This window comes from Lithobates pipiens, unplaced genomic scaffold (assembly GCF_037356315.1).
Source record: "Lithobates pipiens isolate NorthernLeopardFrog02 unplaced genomic scaffold, aLitPip1_a1.2 Scaffold_13, whole genome shotgun sequence".
Taxonomy (NCBI): domain Eukaryota; kingdom Metazoa; phylum Chordata; class Amphibia; order Anura; family Ranidae; genus Lithobates; species Lithobates pipiens.
In genome coordinates this window covers 483,825,473-483,849,539 of record NW_027507718.1, presented here as the reverse complement: position 1 = coordinate 483,849,539, position 24,067 = coordinate 483,825,473, and the positions used below count along the sequence as shown (strand labels likewise).

General features: G+C 43.1%; 1 protein-coding gene across 5 annotated transcripts in view; it reads right to left on the bottom strand.

Moving 5' to 3' along the window:
- The window catches only part of REEP1 (receptor accessory protein 1), a 218,155-nt gene that overhangs the window by 48,504 nt on the left and 145,584 nt on the right, over positions 1 to 24,067 (bottom strand). For 2 of the 5 annotated variants that reach the window (XM_077477971.1, XM_077477970.1), the window contains exons 7-8: positions 21,387 to 21,422; positions 3,850 to 4,001 (exon numbers count right to left, since the gene is read on the bottom strand). The exons of 1 other annotated variant lie outside the window; for it this stretch is intronic. In XM_077477971.1, the coding sequence (XP_077334097.1) occupies positions 3,850 to 4,001; positions 21,387 to 21,422 (188 nt within the window). Of the gene's footprint in view, positions 1 to 1,647; positions 1,720 to 3,849; positions 4,002 to 21,386; positions 21,423 to 24,067 lie in introns of those variants that run through there. 2 more of the 5 variants (XM_077477972.1, XM_077477973.1) reach the window with 2 other exon arrangements.

Here is a 24,067-nt window from a genome sequence, read left to right as displayed (position 1 = left end):
TCCCTGGGTCAACTGATAGCCTCCCATGGCTTCCAATACCACCTCTATGCTGACGACACCCAAATCTATTTCTCTACCCCTCAGCTCACTCCCTCTGTCTCCTCACGTATCACTAATTTACTATCAGATATATCAGTCTGGATGTCGCACCACTTCCTCAAAATCAATCTATCCAAAACCGAACTTATAATTTTTCCTCCCCCATATGCCCCTTCCCCTAATCTCACTGTCAAAATTGATGGCACAACCATAAGCCCATCCCCTCATGCCAAGGTTCTAGGTGTAGTCCTGGACTCTGAACTCTCCTTCAAGCAACACATCCAATCACTGTCCAAATCCTGCCGCCTCAACCTCCGCAACATCGCCAAAATACGCCCCTTTCTAACCAATGAGACAACAAAGCTCTTAATTCACTCGCTTGTCATCTCTCGCCTTGACTACTGCAACTCCCTTCTCATTGGCTTACCTCTACAAAGTCTATCACCTCTTCAATCCATTATGAACGCCGCTGCCAGACTCATCCACCTTACCAATCGCTCGGTGTCTGCTACTCCTCTCTGTCAATCCCTCCACTGGCTTCCACTCAACCAAAGAATGAAATTCAAAATACTAACAATTACATACAAAGCCATCCACAACTCTGCCCCCAGCTACATCACTAGCTTAGTCTGTAAATACCAACCTTCTCGTCCTCTTCGTTCCTCTCAAGACCTCCTGCTCTCTAGCTCCCTCATCACCTCCTCCCATACTCGCCTCCAGGACTTTTCCAAAGCCTCCCCAATCCTATGGAATGCCTTACCCCAATCTGTCCGCTTATCTCCTACTTTATTAGCTTTTAGACGATCCCTGAAAACACTTCTCTTCAGAGAAGCCTACCCCACCCACACCTAATTGTATTTTCATTTTCTCCATCAGCTCATCCCCCACAGTTATTACCTTTTGTTTCAACTTGACCCTCCCTTCTAGATTGTAAGCTCTAACGAGCAGGGCCCTCTGATCCCTCCTGTATTGATTTGTATTGTAAGTGTACTGTCTGCCCTCATATTGTAAAGCGCTGCGCAAACTGTTGGCGCTATATAAATCCTGAATAATAATAATAATAATAATAATTCTATTAAGTCTTTTGACATATAACCTGCGCATTCTGGATTTCGGGCAGGTTTGCCAACATTTTGCCCGCAATTTCAAAAAACACCCAGGAAAATAAAGTTGAGGAGTTTTTTTGGGTGACGTGCTTCACACAAAGTGGTTTGCTGCAAATCGGGCAACAACCGTGGCAGAACCGCACTGTATTTTTAGATGCCATTCAAATGAATGGCATCTGAAATATGTGATTTGTCATTCACACCTGGGCGTTTTGAAATCACAGGCTGAATTGCAGCAAGTATGCCCACGATTCAAAATGTCCAGCTATGAATGCAGTCAAGAAATTTTCAGATTTTGCTAGGTGTCATGAGGGTCAATACAGTTGTCTAGAGTTGACTGTTACAGCACACACAGACAAGTCCGCCATTACATTGTGTCTGGAATCCCCACATGACAATAAACAAAAATTTTTAACTTTATTGATTTTTACACAATTGAAAATTCCACATGCAAGCATAGTGGAACAAAATAGGTAATCAATGCTATACAAAAAGTTGACAATTTTTTTGCCCTGGCTTAGAAAATCAATACAGCCAAACAAATATATAAAAAGGTGGAGTCATCCTTTAATTTCTGAAACAGAAATCACAAACTGTAAAATCAGTCTTGTAAATGCAATGAGATATATAGGTGAATCTCCAAAAAATTGAATATCATCAAAAAGTTAATTTATTTAAGTAATTGAATTCTAAAAGTGGAACTCATATTATATAGATCCATTGCACACAGAGTAATATATTTCAAGCATTTCTTTCTTTTAATTTTGATGATTATGGCTTACAGCTAGTGAAAACCCAAAATTCAGTATCTCAGAAAATTCAAATATTACATAAGACCAATAGAAAAAGAAGTTTTAATACAGAAATGTTGGCTTACTGAAAAGTATGCCCATGTACAGTATAGTATGCACTCAATACTTCAGGGGGCTAATTTTGCATGAATCACTGCATCAATGCAGCATGGCATGGAGGCGATAAGCCTGTGGCACTGCTGAGGTGTAATGGAAGCCCAGGTTGCTTTGATAGCGGTCTACAGCTCATCTGCATTGTTGGGTCTGGTGTCTCTCATCGGCCTCTTGACAGATTCTCTATGGGGTTTAGGTCAGGCAAGTTTGCTGGCAAATCAAACATAGTGATACCATGATCAATAAACCGGGTATCGCTACTTTTGGCAGTATGGGCAGGTGCCAAGTCCTGTTGGAAAATTAAATCAGTATCTCCATGATGCTGATCAGCAGAGGGAAGCATGAAGTTCTCTAGAATTTCCTGGTAGAGGGCTGGGCTGATTTTGGACTTGATAAAGCACAGTGGACCAACACCAGCAGATGACATGGCTCACCAAATCACTGACTGTGGAAACTTCACACTGGACCTCATGCAGCAAGGATTCTGTGCCTCTCCACTCTTCCTCCAGACTCTGAGACCTTGATTTCCAAATGAAATGCAAAATTTACTTTTATTCGAAAAGAGGACTTTGGACCACTGAGCAACAATTTATTCTTTTTTCTCCTTAGCCCAGGTAAGATTCTTCTGATGTTGTCTCTGGTTCAGGATTGGCTTGACACAATGAATGTGATCGTTGTAGACCAAGTCCTAGATACATCTGTGTTGCTCTCGAAGAACTGACACCAGCCGTAGTCCACCCCTTTGTGAATCTCCCCAAAATTCTTGAATGGCCTTTGCTTTACAATCCTCTCAAGGCTGCAGTTATCCCTGTTGCTTGTGCACCTTTTTCTACCACACTATTTACCTTCCATTAATATGCTTGGATACAGCACTCTGTGAACAGCCATCTTCATTAGCAATGACCTTTTGTGACTTACTCTCCTTGTGGAGGGTGTCAATGACTCTTCTAGACAACTGTCAAGTCTGTAGTCTTCCCTATGATTGTGTAACATGCTGAGAGACTATTTAAAGAGGAAGTAAACCCTGATGGGTTTACTTCCTCTTTCATTCCCTGCAAAGGCAAAGCATAATGGACTACTATGCATCGCATAGTAGCCCATTATGTGTCACTTACCTGTCACAGGAGCCAGCGATGTCACCGCTGTCCCCTGTAGTCCGGCGCATCCATCTTCTCGTGGGGTATCGCAGCTCCGCCGCTGTCATTCGGCGGAGCCGCGATGATGTCACTCCCGCGCATGCGCACGGGAGCCGACACGCGCGGCAGCTCCATTGTTGGAAATGCCGCGCTCAGTGCGCCTGCGCGCCGCTGTCTACGGCGCATGCGGCGTAGACAGTGGTGCCTGTCTTCGGGCAAATATCTCCTAAACCGTATAGGTTTAGGAGATATTTCTTGGACCTACAGGTAAGCCTTAATCTAGGCTTACCTGTAGGTCAAAGTGGTTTGTAAGGGTTTACAACCACTTTAAAAGGCTCAAGAAACCTTTACAGTTGTTTTGAGTTAATTTGTTGATTAGAGTGTGACACCATGAGTCTACAATATTTAACTTTTTCCCAATATTCTAATTTTATGAGATACAGAATTTTGGGTTTTCACTAGCTGTAAGTCATAATCAAAATGAAAAAAAAAAGAAATACTTTAAATATATCAATCTGTGTGTAATGAATCTATATAATATATGTGTTTCACTTTTTGAATTGAATTAAATAAACTTTGATGAAATTCTAATTTTTTGAGATGCACCTGTACTATACGTAGCAACGAGCACTTAATGTAAAACAGGCCATCATTTTCCCATACCTCCACAGGTCTTTCCTTCCGTCGAGGGGGTTTGTATATGGGTTTTTCCAGGAAAACTATCCCACCATCATCTTCTTCATCTGAAACCACCTCTTGCACCTCATGGATTGTGTCATCAACCACCTTTGTCTGATCCGTGTCTACCTCAATCACTAAGTCCAAATCAAGCTACACAGCATAAATAAATATCACCATGAAACACTCAATTCATTGCAAAATAATTAACAGAGTTCTATGGTTAGTGAACACAACCGCAAGTTGAAATAAAATTTACCGCAAATAAACCAAACCATAGCCAGACCACTCATTACAAGGGGTATGCAAACTGGGTACTGGCATTAGCAAGGGGCACTGCAACCAACATGCACTAATCAAACATTAAAGTGAACTCAGCTCAGAAACATTTTGTGTTTTGGAGGGGGGAGGGAGAGTTTAAGGGTCTTTTTTTTTTATATATATAATTACAGCATTTGTGAACCAGCAGCCCTGAAGTCAGCTTTTGAGTTTTGGTCTGCTGACAAGTCAAGTTTCGTAATAGATGGCATACAAGGGGCCCAGTTCTGATTTACAGATTTGCTAATATTTAAATTTTTTTCACAGTCTTTGTCCGTCCTTCATTTCTATTCTTTTCCTACTATAATGTTCAACATAGCTTTGCTAAACATTACTGACAGGTCAACAGATTGCTAGAGAGGAAACTGGGAAGTTACAGACTAGCAAATATTAAATGGCTAAAGTCTAAAACCAAGCTAGGATGTTTAGTGGACAGTCAGACTAAGGTCATACAGCTATGACTGAGGTCAAAGCCCAAAAGGTGAATTGAAGTGAAGCAAGAGGTACGGTCTTTCGAAGAGTGGTTTTGTTTTTCCTGTATAGGAAAAGCTCTGGCCCGTGGAAAGTCATCCAAACCTTTTTTGAAATTTGTGAACGGTTTAGGGGTGTAACTACTAAGCATTGGGCCGCACTGCAAAATTCTGTCTGACCTCCCACAGTGGTACCTGCCATTGTCAACTGTGACAATACTGTCATTGATCTTAAAGTGGAATTGAAGTCTTAAATATAAAAAATAAAAAGGAGCAGGTAGGCTCTTTATTGTAGAAGACTCTGCCCAATCAAGATGGGGGAGAAGATGCCAACACTGACAAGGGACTTTGTGGGCGTCAGACTGTTGAAGCAAAATAAGTATTACGGAATTTAGTTCCACTTTAACATAAAGTATTCTAACCTCAAGGATAGACAACACGATAGCTATTGGCATAGTCTGAATATACTACAGACCAATGTTGTGTATCTGTGTATGGGACTTGTCAGGAATGAGGGGGGCGGCAGTGCAGGGGATTCACTTTTAAACATTATTTTCCAGTTAGCTCCCCGCTCTCATGTGCTTACCAGTCTTTAACAGTATATCAGATCTGAGATTTCAGGGCCTTAATATAAATACTAAGCCCTCCCACCATGCACAGCAAGCAAGAGCTGAAAAAGGCAACCTAGGAGTTAGGAAAAAAAAAAAAAAGAAATGTGAGTTGTATAAGCATAGTGTCAGGGCTGGCTTAGCCCTTCCTCCTCTGGGTTGGCTTAGCCCTTCCTCCTCTGGGCTGGCCGCTCAGCTGTCGGCTAATTGCCAGCTCTCTTCTCTTTCCACAGTTACCAGCTCTTCCCGATGATGCTCGTCTGACCTGCCTATTTAAAGCCTTCCAGCTCATTTCTCCTTCACGTTGGTCATATCACAAGGAACCATCTCCTGCTGTTTGTTTCAAGACTGGCTTGCTGACATCCCTCCTGGCTCCTTATCCTGCTTGCAGTTGCTCTCCTTGGATCCCTGACTTCTGGACTGGCTGATTACCCGATCTGGTTTATGAACTTTGGACTAGCTGACTACCCGATCTGGCTACTGGACTCTGGCTATGCTTGACTACGCTTTATTCTATTTACCTTTTTATTTTTATTAATAAACAAGTGTGATTTGATTGTACTTCTGTCTCTGTCTGTTTCATGGTTTCTGACACATAGCTCCCAACTGTCCCTGATTTGGAACAATGTCCCTCTGTCCCTTATTCTTCCTCATTAATCCCTCATTTTGGTCTGATCTATATAGCTGTATATAAAATGCACTTTTTAGCTATCAAAAAGTGTTTTCCAGCGCTAAACCTTTCATCCGATTTCTAAATTGCTGCATTTGTAAATTCCAAAAGCCAATATAAAGGAATAGTAGTGGTAAAAAAGCACATGTGGGTTTAACAAATTGTGTTTTTTGTACAAGTCTCCTTTAATGGGCATGTCAAGGGGGTGTGTCCCATGCCTGTATACTTTTGCTGATAGGTGTCCCTCCTTTCCATCTCAAAAAGTTGTGTATAAATGATAATAATAACAATCACTATGTTTATATGATTACATGTGTGTTAATGTTCACTGTTGGCTGGGCTGTACAAAAAAGTTCTAAGAGCAAATATTTAACACTGCCAAGACAGTTTTATTGTATAGAGAGGGATTTGTGACTAGCCCGGGTTTTGATATGCACTCCTGTACATCTAACCATCTTGGCTTGTAACTTCAGGTGAAATGTTTAACTCAACAGCTTCCCTAAGGGTGCCCCCTACCTCCACAGACCCCATAGCAGCAGTGTGGGCCGCTGCGAGTATGATTATGCTACTGTGAGAGTTAAATTCTCTGCCATTTTTATAGCTTGAGTTCAACTGCTAATATCCTCATGCCCCCTAGCTGAAAAACAAAGGCCAGCTATTAAGGTGGATGTAAACCCTCTTCTATACCCATTGAAGTGAACAGCCTCAGATGATGCACAGAGATTAAACAAATCTCCCTACATACTGTAAGTTTTACATGCATATCTGCTGCCTTTAGCTTTATATATCCTTTAGAAAGTGCACATCGCATTAGAGATTTTCTCTTCCTGTTCAGAACTGGGAGTGGATTCTTGGCTCACAGCCAAGACAGCTGATTCGCGGAAAGGTGCACCCCCCCCCCCCCCCCCCCTTCACAAAGGCAGAGACTTGCAGAGCTGTCAAGTCAAGCTCTCTGCTAATCTATTTTATAGCAACCTCCCAGAACACAAATTTCAGGCTGGTTTTATCTTGGTTGACAGAGAACTTGTCAGAAGTTATCATGCTGATAACAGTGACAGTGCTGTAAAAGTGAAATACACAATTATGGTGATAAACACTGCAATTGCAATAATATGAAAAAAGTCCAAAAACATAAAATTAATGAATCCACATTGTGCAAAAAAATAAAAAACAAAAAAAAACAAAAAACAAGCTTGTGTGATATCTTTAGACAACCTCCATAACGGAGCACTCCCACCACCTCATGCAATGTTCGCTCACCTCCTTAAAACGACCCTTCAAGGGGTCAAACATGCCTTACACCCTGTGCAAACATTCCTTCCCAGGGATCGTAGAGAATCTTGGTGGCTCAAAGGATGAGACCCCAGCTAGCGTTGAACTCACATTTAATTAAAATTAAATTAAATTTATTTTAAAAAAAATTTTTATTTTAAAAGCTTAAAAATGACAGGACAGTCTCACTCAGTAGTAGTAGTCTACTGCCAGGTTCCACCTCTACTTCATCCTCCAGATGAAGCCACGTGGGAAGTGGTGAAACTAGTAGAGGTGGAGCTTGGTGGTGGACTACTACTACTACTACTGAGACTGTTGTGTCATTTTAATGCTTTTAAAATTTAATTAAATGTGAGTTCAATGCTAGCTGGGGTGGAGTGGTTTAATTTTTAACCCCTCAGATACTGCACTATAAGAGGCACAGCATGTTTTGCTGAACTTACCGGTAGTCATTGTGGATTGAAGTTTGAAGCAGCACAGTGGAAGGAGTACCTACCTGTTTTTGATTACTTTCATCTTTTGAGCCACCAAGATTCTCTGACGATCCCTGGGAGGGAATGTTTTCACAGGGTGCAAGGCGTGTTTGACCCCTTGCAGGGTCGTTTAAAGGAGGTGAGTGAGCATTGCATGAGGTGGTGGGAGCAATCCGTTCATGAAGGTTGTCTGAAGATATCACACAAGCTTGTTTTTGTTTTGTTTTGTTTTTTCTTTGTTTTTTTTTGCACAATGTGGATTCATTCATTTTATGTTTTTGGACTTTTTTTCATATTATTGCAATATCAGTGTTTATCACCATAATTGTTTATTTCACTTCTACAGCGCTGTCACACCTATATTGTTTTTTACTGATTTCTGTGGGAGCACATTAGTGACAGCTGCAGTAAAATGTTATCACTGATATATGTTTTTCTAAGTTTCATATTTCACACCATATTAGCACGCAACTATCTAAATTTTCATGCTGATAACAAAGCAACAAAACAGCAGAAACACATGGGACTAAGGGCTTTGGAGAGAGATAAGGAAACACTACAGATATATATGCTTAGGTCAAATTTAATGAATTGGGTTTACATCCACTTTAACTGTACCTTATGATGCAGCAAGCTACCATTTTCCAGTAAAGGAGGAATGCTTTATAATGCTATAGGAACAGTTAAAGGGGTTGTAAACCATCAAGGTTTTTCACCTTCATGCATTCAATGCATGAAGGTGAAAAACCTCCTGTGGTGCAGCTGCCCCCCAGAGCCCCTTTTTACTTACCTGAACTAGGTTTTTCCAGCGACGGGGATGAGCACACCAGCACCAGCTGGTGTCTTACGTCCTGATTGGATAGACTGATAGCAGTGCAGCCATTGGCTCCCACTGCTGTCAATCAAATCCAATGACGCAGGAGTCAGGGGGGGCAAGGATGAGTCCTGCGTCTGTGTCAATAGATGCAGCAGCAGGACACATGAGTACCCCGAGGGAGAGGGGTTCTTCAACGGGGCATTTGAGAAGAGGAGGAGCCTGAGAGAGACATTCTGTGTACTTCAGATCACCTCCTCCTTTCTTCTCCAGCTCTCCCAGGATTGGCTGCTCCCAACCTCAGCATGATTGGGCATGCTGAAGTCATGTGGGGACCTTTCTGGGTTTTGACTGGATGTTAGTGATCATAGCAGAAGTTCAGCGTAAGAAATACACAGGAGAAAATGCATGTTGACAAGGGGAGTGTAGAGGTGGGCAGGGAGTCTACTGACATCACGATTCCACCCACCGAGCTATGGAAAACAGACCCACCCACAGAATCTGCATTTTTTCGGGTCTCTTAACATACAGAGGGGAGACATTTGACAGGTAAGGATACATGCAGGAGGCAGGTGTAAAGTAGTATGGAGTTAAGGCCAGCCATAGACGGTTCAAATCTAAGTTGATTCAGCAGTAACTGCCCAAGATTCTAACCATGTATGTGCAAGCTGAATGTACCAAGTTGATCAATAGATTAACTTGGGTACATCCAGCCTGATGGATTTTACACGCACTTATTGCTAGCGGCTGGTATAGCCACTAGCAATAATCACTGTCTTCTCCCGATGGTGACAGCTTTCCCCTCCAGAAGAATACAATGGCTCAGCAGGAAGGAGACCCCATGCAACACTGTCTGTGCTTGCAGAAAACCAGAAAATAAATTTGCTCTGTGTATGGCCAGTGTAAGAGCATGGAGGAAAACACCTAGTTAACAGATACAGAACAATACATGTCTGCTACAATCTTGGCAAGTGTGTCAACAAGCACTTAGGAAAATGTCATAAACCATGCATGGAAACCTTCAAGTGAATGTTATCCAAACAACAGTTATTTTTTTCCAGACAGTAAAAGAGCCCATCAATTATGTAGCAGAAAGCCAACATGCTTATCAGGACAAACCTGGTTAGTGGCAAATAATGGAATCTACAATGGAATCTTTATATTTTCTTAGGTTAGTTAAGTTCACTACAAATATAGCAAATTGGTCATTGGTTTCTATAGGGCAGGGCTTCTCAACCAGGGTTCCATGGAGCCTTTGGGTTTCTCCCGAGGTTGCTAAGGGTTCTTTGAGAATTTAGCAATTTCTGACTCCCAGATAAGCTCCCACTGACACCATTAATCTTGATCTATCTGTAAGAGGGTAATTCATCCCAATGACCACAATTGTATGGAGCTTTTTTCTGACTGACCATCACACTAATGTATTTTTAGATATAGATAGTTATAGATATAATCATTTTTGCAGGGTTTCCCTGAAACCAGAAAGCCTTTTCAAGGGTTCCTCTGTGTTGAAAAGGTTGAGAAAGGCTGCTATAGGGTATAAAAACTAACTAGTCTTTAAAAGGGAAACTAAACCCTCCTAACCTTTTACAGCCAAGGAAGCTGTCATCTTAGCCTCTGTTTGATCTGCAGTTGCCATGGTGCTGCACATGTGACCAGTTACAACACTGACATTTGATGGCTTGACAGTTTTGTTGAGAACACAAGCAATTGTGACAAGTATCATTCACGGCATGCCTTAAATGTAATGGTTTTGGGAAACCATTATACCAAAGGGTTTAGTTCTGCTTTAGAGGTGAAGTACAGCATGGGAAAGACACATATTGTGAGTGATAATGGTGCTGCCACCCCAATTGAGATACAATATGAGAAGGTTCTCCCAGTGGGGTTTTTTATTGAAAAGTTATCATCATAACATGAACACTGGTCGGGGATATATTGCCATTCAAAGTACACAAAGAATGCAAACATAAAATTATACACAGCATTATATATCAAATATCTGTTGTATAGGATCTTCCAATGCGTTTCGACCTAAATAGTCAAGATCTTTCTCAGGGGATTGGTTTGCTGTTAAAAATTAAAAATGTTTGCATTTCAATTATCAACATATTAAACAATTTCATGTCTTGACAGTTCTGTTGAGAACACAAGCAATTGTGGCAGGTATCATTCACGGCATGCCTTGAATGTAATGGTTTTGGAAAACCATTAAACCAAAGGGTTTGGTTCTGCTTTAAAGGTAAAGTACAGCCAAAGCTCGTTCGGCTGTGCCTTTCCTGTGGATCACAGGAGTGCAGTACATTCTGTAGTGCTGTGACCCATTTTTAGAAGACAGCAGGCTGAAGTCTGCTGACATCACAGAGCTGATCCGGGCTCGGGCAAGATCGCGACAATGGAGTTGAATCCATTCACATGCCTGGGCCGGCACCCGGCTCAGCCTCTCAGCGAGCCACTGAGAGCCTGAGCTGGCTGCTCCTGCCCCCTCCACAGCCCAGTGCTCCAGTGAGCACGTGCAGGTGTCAGAACAGAGAGATGTGGGAACTGAGCGATCAATGGTGTTCAATTGCTTGGTTTTCAGTGTTAAGAGGGGCCGGGGACTGATGCTGCATCAACCTAGGTAGGTATGATTCTCAAAAAATACATACAAAAACCCATACCTTTTTTAAGTACTGACTGTTGTAAGACTTCTAGCTAGTCATTACAGGGCACCATAGATCACTATACCTTGCTATTCAATGAAAACACCTTGTACCTTAACAAGTAAACTTTTGCTTAGGTCAGTGATATAGAAAGTTCTGAAGGCAAAGACTGCAAAGTAACTAGCATTTTCAAATGGATATTAGCAATGACAGCCTACATATTGCTGCATGATGATGATTTCTAGCAATAGGTCCCTCGGACACCCAGAACTATTGTGGTGCTCTTTTCATCATCAAAGGGGAATTTGGCTGTGCAGTACTGTCAGGAGGGGGACATGGACCCAAAGGTATCATCGTCTGGTGTCCACAATATTGGATAAGGGTTTTCATGTTTCAGTTTTATGGTAGGTTTGCTTTAAGTTAAAGTGTGAAGAACTGTTTTTAAAAGAAGACTCTTTCGATTTCTGCAAGGGAAATCATTTATGAAAACTGGTATACTTTAGACCTCTGGTGCCCAACCTGCAGCCCAAGGGCTGCATGTGGATCTTTTGTATATAAAGTGTAGCCCTCTGACCTCAGTAGTCTGTAGTGGGAACATTGACTAGAGTAATAGCATTGATCTCTGCTAGCCTCATGCAACATGTTCCTAGTTTCGTATCGTCCTCTGCAGCATATCCCCAGCCAAAAACGTAGCCTGTCCATTCTCTCACCCTCATTTCCTTTATTAGGTCTGCAGTTTCTGATCGTCCTCTCAAACATTACATAATATTGATCATTATATGCAGCCCTTTGGTGATGTCAGGGGCCAAATTTGAGGCCCACTTTAGCTCATAGGTTGACAACCACTGCTTTAGACTATCAATTGCAGTTCATTGTAGATTCCTTGTGAAACACTCAGAAAACAACAGTGCCAAAAACGTCAGCAAATGCATGCAGAATGACACTTACACAGAAGCCCAAGGCCAGGACATTGTCACATAAGGGAAAAAGAAACAGTAATGTTACAATTCGAAGTTCCTCCAGATTCACATGAAAACCTTCATCCACATAAATGTAACTTCTTTATTTATAAAGTCATAAAAACATTCTTTATTATGTAGGCGGCTTGATTAATAGGCAAATCCTTACATTCTCAAAAGGTAAAAAATCTGCGCATGGTTCACAAAGTAAAAAGCAGCTTGCTAAAAAAAAATTGATACCAATTACTATTTTAAATATAAACCAAAGCAGCGCTGCAAATCTATTATATAAAGTGCAAAATATGCAATATGGAAGAGTGAAATGTGAGAGAGTGCAAAATTAGACTCCCTTAATAAATATTCATACAATTCATCTGAAATGAAGAAAAGCTACAGAGTGCAAAAGTGCAATATGAGAGAAAAGACAATACAAATTGTGTAAAAGTGTCAAATTAAATGTACATTACTAATATACACATAGTTCATTAATAATATTAGATAAAAAGAACTGAATCAATAATGAACTCCTCAGGGTAGAAAGAAATACAAATTGAAGTGTATTTGAATGCATATATATCTCACGCATCAAAAAAAGAAAGCCAACACATGCAGCCTGGTATGGTTCAGGAGAGGGGGGGGGGGGGGGGGCGCTCGTTCCCTTTCCTGACCTGACCCCTCCGAATCCATACTAGACCTGAAGGGCCTGGTACGGACCTGAGGGGAGGGGGGATCCCATGCCATTCCCTTTCCTGACCTGCCAGGCTGCATGCTTGGATAAGCGTCTGGTATGCGTTTTGGGGGGACCCCCCCCCCCTTCATTTTTTTTTCTTTTTAAATTGGCATGAGGGGTCCCCTCCGAATCCATACTAGACCCAAAGGGCCTGGTATGGACCTGGAGGGGGGTTCCCCACGCGGTTTTTTTTTGGTTTTTTTTGCTGGCAATTTTTTTATTTATTTTTTTGCTGGCAATTTTTTGTTTTTTTTGTTTTTTTACATTCATGATGACTCGTCGGTTGTTAAGGATGCGGCAGCTGGCTTCCCGGCCCCCTCCTTAGCAACCAGCTATATACAGGGTTTTAAACAGAACAATAAAATACGCAAAACACATCAAAAATTGCATCACAAACACGCACATTTCTGGTGCTATTCCATTGAAGTCTATTACACGCAAAACGCAGGGAAAAAAAAACAAAAAAGCACTGGCTGCAAAACGCATAGATGTGAACATGTACCATAGGAAAACCATGGTAAATATACTGTAGTGAGTTTCTGCAAACTGCAAAACGCACTACAGAACACATAGGTGTGAACATAGGGTAAATGAGGCAACACCTCACTTTACAAAGAATACCCAATCACATGCAAGGAAAAAATAAACAGCATTTTTGTTTGCACATGATTGGGTGATGGAAGTCAGCAGAACTTCCCCTCATTTACTCCAGTAAACTCTGGAAATGAATGACATATTGCAGAAGGACCATTGATTGTGCACTGGCTAGATAAAGTATTGTACATTTAGCTAATGCTGCCCTGATATAATGTCATAAAGCAATATACTGAAAACTGGCCTCCATCCCGGGAAGCACTTAACGTCATCAGGCACTATATAGCATGACCTTCTCAATATGTTCTGCTGTAAATTTCCAATCACACAGACAAGGGAAGTCCTTTTTCCGACAATAGCTCTCAGTTATCAATTTACAAAGACCTTTTAGCAATTTTATTTCTGCTCAAATTTAGAATTTGGGATGGTTCATTATACAAGCCATACAGATGTGACAATTAATCTAATGGAGGTTCTATAGCGGTGATATGATATAATCAGAGCTACTTCCTGCTAGTCCTCAATAATGTTGGCGAGTTTATATTCACCAGTGTTACTGCACCTCATAGAGGGACTCTTATCAATATATTATTTTACTAATTAGGAAAATTACTAATTTTAAAGTATGTATAGCCAAAATGTATTTTAAGGCTCCATGCACACTTTTTTTTAAGCTCCTAGAAGTTAAATAGTGTTATCCTATGTGTCCATGCACACTACATTAGCGTTTTTTTTTTTTAGCTTCAGCATCTAAGAGCAAAAAAAGAAAGTTGTTTGGAGCATTTTTTTTTATCATCTACTAGGACCCCTAGGTCCTTTTCTTTCCTAGATGGTTCCCCCATACATCTCCTCCTCCTGAACGTCCAATCTGATCACCTGTCCTTTCAGCCAAACAGGTGACAGGTCTCAGGACTCGCTTCCTAATTGGCCGGGAGGAGGATCAGTGTGACAATAGTGAATATTCACGCCTGGGTGGGCTTGGTTCACAGAGCTCTGCGCCCCAAGCCCACTCTATTTTGAAGCCTATTAGAGCCTTTAATGGACAGGGTGAGGCATCACATGAGTGCCAGGAGACACTCTGATATAGGTACAAATTGGCATCTTTTTTATACAGCACAGACACAGAGGCACATAATGTTATTTAACAGGTGATGGCATGCTTATACTATAAATATGATAGCAGCACAAGGGGAGGATCATGGAGTGGATGGAGTTGACAGATTGGAAGGGGAGGGGGAGAGGAAGGAGTTCATACTAGGTATTAACAGCGATCGATCTCCTCCTCCAGGCCCATCCCCCCCACAGTTAGAATCACTCCCTAGGACACATTTAACACCTTGATCGCCCCCTAGTGTTAACCCATTCCACGCCAATGACATTTATACAGTGATCAGTGACTATTTTTAGCGCTGAACGCTATATCACTGGTCCCAAAAAAATGTCAAAAGTGTCCGATCTGTCCACTGTAATGTCGCAGTCCCCCTAAAAATCGCAGACCACCACCATTACTAGTAAAAAATAAATATTAATAAAAATGCCATAAATATATCCCCTATTTTCTAGACGCTATAACTTTTGCTCAAACCAATCAATATACAGTTATTTGCGATTTTTTGTTTTTTACCAAAAATATGTAGAAGAATACATATCGGCCTAAACTGAGGAAGAAATGTTTTTTTTTATACTTTTTTGTGGGTATTTATTATAGCAAAAAGTAAAAAATATATATATTTTTTTAATTGTTGCATTTTTTTGGTTTATAGCGCAAAAAAAAAACGCAGAGGTGATCAAATACAACCAAAAGAAAGCTCAATTTGTGGGGGAAAAAAAGGACGCCAATTTTGTTTGGGTGCAACGTCAGTTAAAGCAACGCACTGCGCAATGCAAAAAAAATGACCCGGTCATTAAGGGAACAAATCTTTCAGAGGATTAAGTGGTTAAGGGAACAGGAATTCCCCTCTTAGTTGTCTTTGGATCAGGTTACCCCATTGAGCGATTTACCCTTTACCTATTCTCTGCATGACAAATGTAAAATGTTGATTTTCCTATCACTTTGTGTCTTGGTAAGAATAGTCAACTAGTAAATAAAGAGGGTAAATTTCATCTAGAAAGGACTCATACATTACTGAAAAAAAATGCAGGGATTCTATCTCTTCCCAATTCTATCCACATAATAAAAATAAACAAGACAAAACAGCAACCGTGTTAAATTGTCAAGTTTACTTGTACCGGAATTGTATGCACTCCTTTGTAGAACACACACATGCAACTCTATACCTGGTAACAAGGAGGGCAGTAGGAATGTACTTTCTGTGCTGTGCAACCTCCTCTCCTTCTCTGTTTCCAGCGTCGCTAATCACATTACAACTTTGTCAAGACAGCTTTGATTCTCATTATGTGCCATTATTGCCAGTACTGCCATTATTTTACGCCAGGCATTCAGTGCGTTAGAACAGTGTTTCTCAACTCCAGTCCTCAAGGTATCCCAATAGGTCATGTTTTCAGACTTCCCATTATTTTGCATAGGTGATTTGATCAGTTTCACTGCCTAAGGCTCGGTTCACACTACCGTGGCTTGGGATCCGACTTGTCAGACCTCAAGTTGCCCCAAGTCGCTTGACATCAGAAATTACATTCTAGTTAATGAGAGCCATCTTAATGTACACTACTGAAGTCACTCCGACTTCAGAAAAGGTTCCTGTACTACCAAGGCGACTTATACCCATAGAATTCAATGGAAGTCAGATCTCCATCTATATTGAAGCAAATTTACAGGAAAAGAAATTAGTTCACCCAGGCAAACCCCATCCCTCCCAGAGAGCTGATTATTCTCTGATTGGCCACAGCCAAAGTCGCCTGTCCTGGAGGCAACTTTAAGTCCCGCTGAAGTCGCCTCCAAATCGCCTTGCAAAGTTGCGCTGTAAGTCGGGTTGCCCTTGTGTGAACCGAGCCTTTGTAATTACTACAGCCGTTTCATCTGAGGGAAATCCTGAAAACATGACCTGTTGGGGCGCCTTGAGGACTAGAATTGAGAAACACTGTGTTAGAGGCAGTAAGAAGGGTGTTCCAGCATCACCAGCAGATGTGTTTCAGGATCACCAGATAACAGGCAAAAGGGAGAGAGAGGGGAGCACTTCAGCAATGTGGGGATGAAAAAAATCTGAACTACTAAGCAGGTAGGCTTTGCTCCCTCTCAAGATCTACCATGAATGAAAATGACTGGAATGAAAATTTTTACATTTGAACATTACAAGCCTAGAGATACACTTTAAGCTGGTGATACATTATTGTAAATATGTTTTCTTACCTTCATTGCAAGAAATTCTCATGCAATATTAAAGCGGTATTAACCCAAATCCAAAAATGCTACTTGTAAATCATTAGATGTGGTGGCTGCATTCTTTAATTTAGGCCTCTTCATCTGTGATCTGGCCAGCAGCTCGCCTACTGTATTAGCCCTTGTACACAGAGTCAGACATTCCGACAAGAAAATCCATCGGATTTTGTCCGAAACTGGTGTTGCATACACACGGTTGGACAAAGTTGTCAGAAAATCTGATCGTTCGTAACGTGATGACGTTATTTCGTTATGACGGGACTACGTTCAGGCTACTAGCCAATAGCTTTGGTCTCAGAATTTGATCTGAGCATGCATGGCACTTTGTCCGATCGGAATTCTCTACAAACGATCGGACAAAGTCCGATCAGATCATGTTGTCGGAAAATTTTATAGCCCAGCTCTAAAACTTTGTGCATCGGATATTCTGACGGAAACAGTCCGATGGAGCCAACACACGGCCGTGTGTACAAGGGCTTAGGCCGCGTACACACGGGCGGACTGTTCGCCCAACCTTGTCCGCTGAACAGTGTTTGGGCGGACAGTCCGCTCGTGTGTGGGCTTTCAGCGGACAGTTTCAGCGGACAGTTTGACGGACAAAGTCTTTCGGAAATTCCGAAAAACTGTCCGCTGAAACTGCGTTTGAGCGAACAGTCCGCCCGTGTGTGGGCTACTTTCGAAATGAGCAAACTGTTCCCGCTCGGAGGAAAGTCTGCTCATTTCGAGGTAGGCGGGGCCCGCGACGGAGACGTCGCGGGCTCCGCCGCCTGGAATGGGCTTAAAGGGGAACCCCAACGCCGAAAAAAATCGGCGTGGGGGTTCCCCCAAAGTCCACAACAGACCCTTGTCCGAGCACGCTACCCGGCCGGCCAGGAAAGGGGGGCGAGCGAGCGCGCCCCCCCTCCTGAGCCGTACCAGGCCGCGTGCCCTCAACATGGGGGGTGCCTTGGGGAAGGGGGGGCCGCGCGGCCCCCCCACCCCAAAGCACCTTGTCCCCATGTTGATGAGGACAAGGGCCTCTTCCCGACAACCCTGGCCGTTGGTTGTCGGGGTCTGCGGGCGGGGGGCTTATCGGAATCCGGGAGCCCCCTTTAAGAAGGGGGCCCCCGGATACCGGCCCCCCACCCTATGTGAATGAGTATGGGGTACAATGTACCCCTACCCATTCACCTGTGAAATAAAGTACAAAAAAAACACAACACAGAGAAAAAATATTTTATTGCACAGCTCCGGGGGTCTTCTCGCCGGACTCCTCCGCTATCTTCGTGTAGCTCTTTTACTAGCGGAGGAGCCCGGCTTTCTTCCTCCCCGCCGCCGGCCTCTTCTCCCGACTTCGGGGGTCTTGTCCCCCTCTTCGGTTCTTCTGCCGGGCCACCGCGCCTTCTTGTAGCTCTTTTGCAGGCGGTGGCCCGGTCTTCTGTCGCCGCTGCCTTCCGTTCTTCTGTCGCCGCCTTCGGTTCTTCTGCCGGGCCACCGCGCCTTCTTGTAGCTCTTTTACAGGCGGTGGCCCGGTCTTCTGTTGCCGCTGTCGCTGTCGCCGTCGCCGCCTTCCGTTCTTCTTCTTCTTCTTGTTCTTCTTCTTCTTCCCCAGGAGATGTTGGAATGCCAGAGCCGCGCTGTGCGGTCACTTATATAGTGACAATGGGGCGGTGTCACATGGTATATGTCACATGGGTTGGTCACATGGTGACCCCGCCCCCTTACGATGTCATAGTCCCCATGTGACATCAACCCATGTGACCAACCCATGTGACATATACCATGTGACACCGCCCCATTGTCACTATATAAGTGACCGCACAGCGCGGCTCTGGCATTCCGGCCGGAGAGAGCGACGTGTCAACATCTCCTGGGGAAGAAGAAGAAGAAGAACAAGAAGAACGGAAGGCGGCGGCGGCGACGGCGACAGCGACAGCGGCGACAGAAGACCGGGCCACCGCCTGTAAAAGAGCTACAAGAAGGCGCGGTGGCCCGGCAGAAGAACCGAAGGCGGCGACAGAAGAACGGAAGGCAGCGGCGACAGAAGACCGGGCCACCGCCTGCAAAAGAGCTACAAGAAGGCGCGGTGGCCCGGCAGAAGAACCGAAGAGGGGGACAAGACCCCCGAAGTCGGGAGAAGAGGCCGGCGGCGGGGAGGAAGAAAGCCGGACTCCTCCGCTAGTAAAAGAGCTACACGAAGATAGCGGAGGAGTCCGGCGAGAAGACCCCCGAAGACGGAAGACCCCCGGAGCTGTGCAATAAAATATTTTTTCTCTGTGTTGTGTTTTTTTTTGTACTTTATTTCACAGGTGAATGGGTAGGGGTACATTGTACCCCATACTCATTCACATAGGGTGGGGGGCCGGTATCCGGGGGCCCCCTTCTTAAAGGGGGCTCCCGGATTCCGATAAGCCCCCCGCCCGCAGACCCCGACAACCAACGGCCAGGGTTGTCGGGAAGAGGCCCTTGTCCTCATCAACATGGGGACAAGGTGCTTTGGGGTGGGGGGGCCGCGCGGCCCCCCCTTCCCCAAGGCACCCCCCATGTTGAGGGCACGCGGCCTGGTACGGCTCAGGAGGGGGGGCGCGCTCGCTCGCCCCCCTTTCCTGGCCGGCCGGGTAGCGTGCTCGGACAAGGGTCTATTGTGGACTTTGGGGGAACCCCCACGCCGATTTTTTTCGGCGTGGGGGTTCCCCTTTAAGTCCATTCCAGGCGGCGGAGCCTGCGACGTCTCCTTCGCGGGCCCCGCCTACCTGTACACGCGCTCGAAATGGGCGGATTTGCCTCCGCCTTACGTGGGCGAGTCCATTCATTTCAAAAGTTGAGCGAACTGTTTGGCAAACAGTTCGCTGAAACAGTCCGCTCAAAAAAGTGCCGTGTGTGGCCATGTCCGTCCATGCTAATTTTGAGCGGACTGTTTGCCGAAACTGTTTGACAAACAAAGTTGGGCGAACAGTCCGCCCGTGTGTACGCGGCCTTAGAGTGCCTCCACTCTGGACAAAAGGAGCACAGAGGCACCTTTGAACAGCAGCATTGTTAATCTGGGGGTAGGGAGTGTAATGCCGCATACACACGATTGGACATTCCGACAACAAAATCCATGGATTTATTTCCGAAGGATCTTGGCTCAAACTTGTCTTGCATATACACGGTCACACAAAGGTTGTAGAAATTCTGAACGTCAAGAACACGGTGACGTACAACACGGTGACGTACAACACGTACGACGAGCCGGGAAAAATGAAGTTCAATAGCCAGTGCGGCTCATCTGCTTGATTCTGAGTATGCGTGGAAATTTGTGCATCGGAATTGTCTACACATGATTGGAATTTACGACAATTGATTTTGTTCTTGGAAAATTTGAGAACCAGCTCTTAAATTTTTGTTGTTGGAAATTCTGACAAAAAAATGTCCGATGGAGCACACATACGGTCGGAATTTCCGACAACAAGCTCCCACTGAACATTTGTTATCGGAAATTCCGATCGCATTAGTTGGACTAGTATATTAAAATACACTAACAAAATTAAAGTAGAAGTAAACCCTCCTACAGTTTTCAGCCAAGGAAGCTGCCATCCTGGCATCTGTTTGATCTTCAGCTGCCATGGTGCTGCACATGTGATCAGTTATGACACCAGCCATTGGATAGTTTGACAGTTTGGTTGAGAGCACAACCAATGTGACAGAAATGTAACTGTTTTTTTAAACTGGCACATCTATGGGTTTACTTCCACGTTAAGCAGAATTCCAGCTAATACTTTATAAGAAGTTAACATCAAACTGTTTTTTTGGGGGGAGATACAAGTTTTACATAAAGAAATAAAAGCTGACCGTTGTACATTAAGCACCCCATATCAGTAGTAAATGGTTTGCCTCATCCCTGTATTTGCTACATTTGCAGGACGGCATGTTCTGTTAAATAATAACAGTCTGGCTGGATCACAAGGTGAAAATAAAAGAAAGTCTAAAAAAAATAAAAAAAAATAAAAAAAAGACCGAATGCAGCCATCACATCTAAGAGAATTGGTAAGCTGCAATATAATAAAATGTTTGCTCTTTGGGTTGAATACTGTTAATACCTGAGCATTAGAAACAAAAAGCGCACGCCAACTGTGTAATAAGAATAATGAACGCATACAGATATTAATTATATGAGATTGTAAGCTCTAATGAGCAGGGCCCTCTGATACTTATTGTTTTAAATTGTATTGTAATTGTATTGTATGCCCTTATGATGTAAAGTTCTGTTGGCGCTATATAAATCCTGTACATTAATAAAATTAGAAACCATGTCATGGATCTACACCCCTTCCCAAATGACAGTATTGATATCTTGACTAACATTGCTATGCTCGTATTTGACAGTAGAGGGCGCATGATCCCACCAATAGACACACAAAGCTGTGTAGGCAGACAGCTCCAACACAAGACTACAATCCTAAGCATAGAAAATCTTCATGCATGAAAGCCACAATGTTGTCATCTTGCCCTGCTCTACAGATGTCCTCTAGCAAAGATTCATGGTTAGAAAACAAGTCTGATCCAAAATGGGGTTACCAGTAAAATGATGTATTTGCGCACAAATGATTCTCATTCCAAGAACAGGCAATTCACAGCTGTTAGGACAGAAGCCTTAGATGGAGCCATTGCACTCACCTCGCAGGACTTTGCCAGATGGACAGCATGAACACACTGCAAAAAGTGGCAGCATTATATGAGTGTATGGTATTATTATATGTAACTCAGACACAAGGAAATTCTCCTACGCTCGGTTTCCCATATATATTTTCAGTAACAGAATTCTTTTTCTGCAGGTTGGGAGTGGAAACACAGACGACTGATGGAAAGTTGAGTTAAAGAATGTTTCCAAACCTGGCCCGGGCAGGCATGTTAATACAGCATCAAAAAGGGATGATCGCCAAGTCTTATCATTGGATAGCAATAGCGAGCATCTAAATAAAACCAATCGATCAACTTTTCCATCAGCTGGGATATCTTTTGGAACTTGCACACATAATGATTAAAGCTGGATACATGCTATACAATGGTCTTTACCATAACCATATAATATGAGGTCAAACCGTAACCGTTTCAATGTGTATGCAATCAGGCAGGCCCTTGCACTACATGGTTCTGGGGAACCTGAAGGAAATCAAACAACAAAAGTTGTATAGTGTGTATCTAGCTTTAGGCTCAGTTCACACTTGTTAGTTAATTTTGTGCTTTTTGCACCATGTCTTGGTAGGTTTGCAGTTGTGCCATACTCTTTCCATTTTCAGATGATGGATTGAACAGTGCTCCGTGAGATGTTCAAAGCTTTTATAGCCTAACCCTGCTTTAAACTTCTCCATAACTTTATCCCTGACCTGTCTGGTGTATTCCTTCGCCTTCATGATGCTGTTTGTTCACTGAGGTTCTTTAACAAACCTCCGAGGGCTTCACAGAACAGCTGTATTTATACTGAGATTAAATTACACACAGGGGGACTCTATTTACTAATTAGGTGACTTCTGAAGGCAATTGGTTCCTTTAGATTTTAGTTGGGGGTATTGGAGTAAAGGGGGCTGAATACAAATGCACCCACACTTTTTTTTTTGTAAAAAAAAAATTGAAAACCATTTATCATTTTCCTTCCACTTCACAATTATGTCTCACTTTGTGTTGGTCGATCTCATAAAATCCCCAAAAAATACATTTAAAGTGGAGGGCCACCCTAAAATAAAAAATAGCATTAATATTCTTAAAACAATATATATTATTTTTTTAACTTACCAGAAACCCCTGTTGCTAGGCGGTCTTCCTAATCTGCCTCTTCCTATTCTGCAGCACTTCCTCCTCTTCGATGAGCGGCCCCGTTGCCTTCTGGGAGATGTGTGTGTCCCAGAAAACGACAGGGCCATTCACAAAGCGCTGCATGACTCACGCATGCACAGTAAGAAATGGGCAGTGAAGCCACAACGCTCCACTGCCTGCTTCCCTTCGTTAAGATGGTGGCGCCAACAGCCCATCCGATGGACGGATCAGCCTCAGGGGGGGCGACATTGCGGGCTCGCTAGACAGGTAAGTGTCCTTATTAAAAATCAGCAGCTACAGTGACTTATAAAAAAACACATTGCGACCGGAACGCCCCTTTAAGTTTCTGGTTGTAACATAACAAAATTTGGAAAATTTCAAGGGGTTTGAATACTTTTTCAAGGCACTGTATTTGTCAGTGAAGGCCTATTATTAGAGCTTTGCCCACAGAGTCCAATATAAAAGGGAACTGCAGGAGTGCAACAAGAAGGTTCAAAATGCCCTTCATTACAACATCCGCCTGGACAAAAACTGCGACCAAACCAATAAGGTGCCACCCTTACTACCGCCATGGACAGCCTTGATGTTCCAGCACTACAAGTGTCAATACTTATCTTATTACAGTAATGCTAGTAAACAGAAGCAATTACCTTTTACGGAAATGTATTATCTAAAATAATATATAATTTGTATTGTCATTAAATTAAGTGACCACCATGCTGAGATAATTAGCAGTCACACCATCACATGCATTCAGGACAAAGCTGGCATTCTCTATGACTTAAGTGACAAATGCCTAGAGAATAAAGTCTATCCTACAACCAGTTCTGTGTACCCACTGTAATTATGTTCTCCCATTTCTGCTGTGTACAATACTGCTATTATTCATGTGTGTTCTGGTAATGTAGGGGGGGGGGGGGGGGTGACACATTTATATATAATGACCTCATGCACTCAGCCCCAGTGATCAATACTGAAACTATTGTAGCTTCAAAGACAAAGAAACCACAGCATGTTGGCTTTCCAACACTTACTAAGCACAGTGCCAGTCAACTTCTTTTGCCTCTGAAGAAAAACCATCAGCCAACCTAAGGCCTCATACAATGTCAGTTTTGGGCATATTTTCCTTTACACACATGAACTTTAATGACATCCCAGTCTTAGTCCATAGGGTTCAATATTTGAGTTGGCCCACCCTTTGCAGCTATAACCGCTTCAAGTCTTCTCAGTCCTCAGGACCCACTAAACCACGTTCACAAGATGGCTGAAATACATCACAGGTGATATCATTTGCTGCTCAGTGATTGCAGTATTCTAGTCTGCATCTGTTAATAAAAAAAAAATTCAGACGAGAAGGCCTGGCTCGCAGTTTCCACTCTAATTCATCCCACGGTTGAGCTCCCAGGTTGAGGTCAGGACTCTGTGCAGACCAGTCATGTTCTTCCACCCCAAATTCACTCATCCATGTCTGTATGGACCCTGCTTCATGCACTGGTGTTCAGTCATGTTGGAACAGGAAGGGGGCGAACTACAAACTGTTCCTA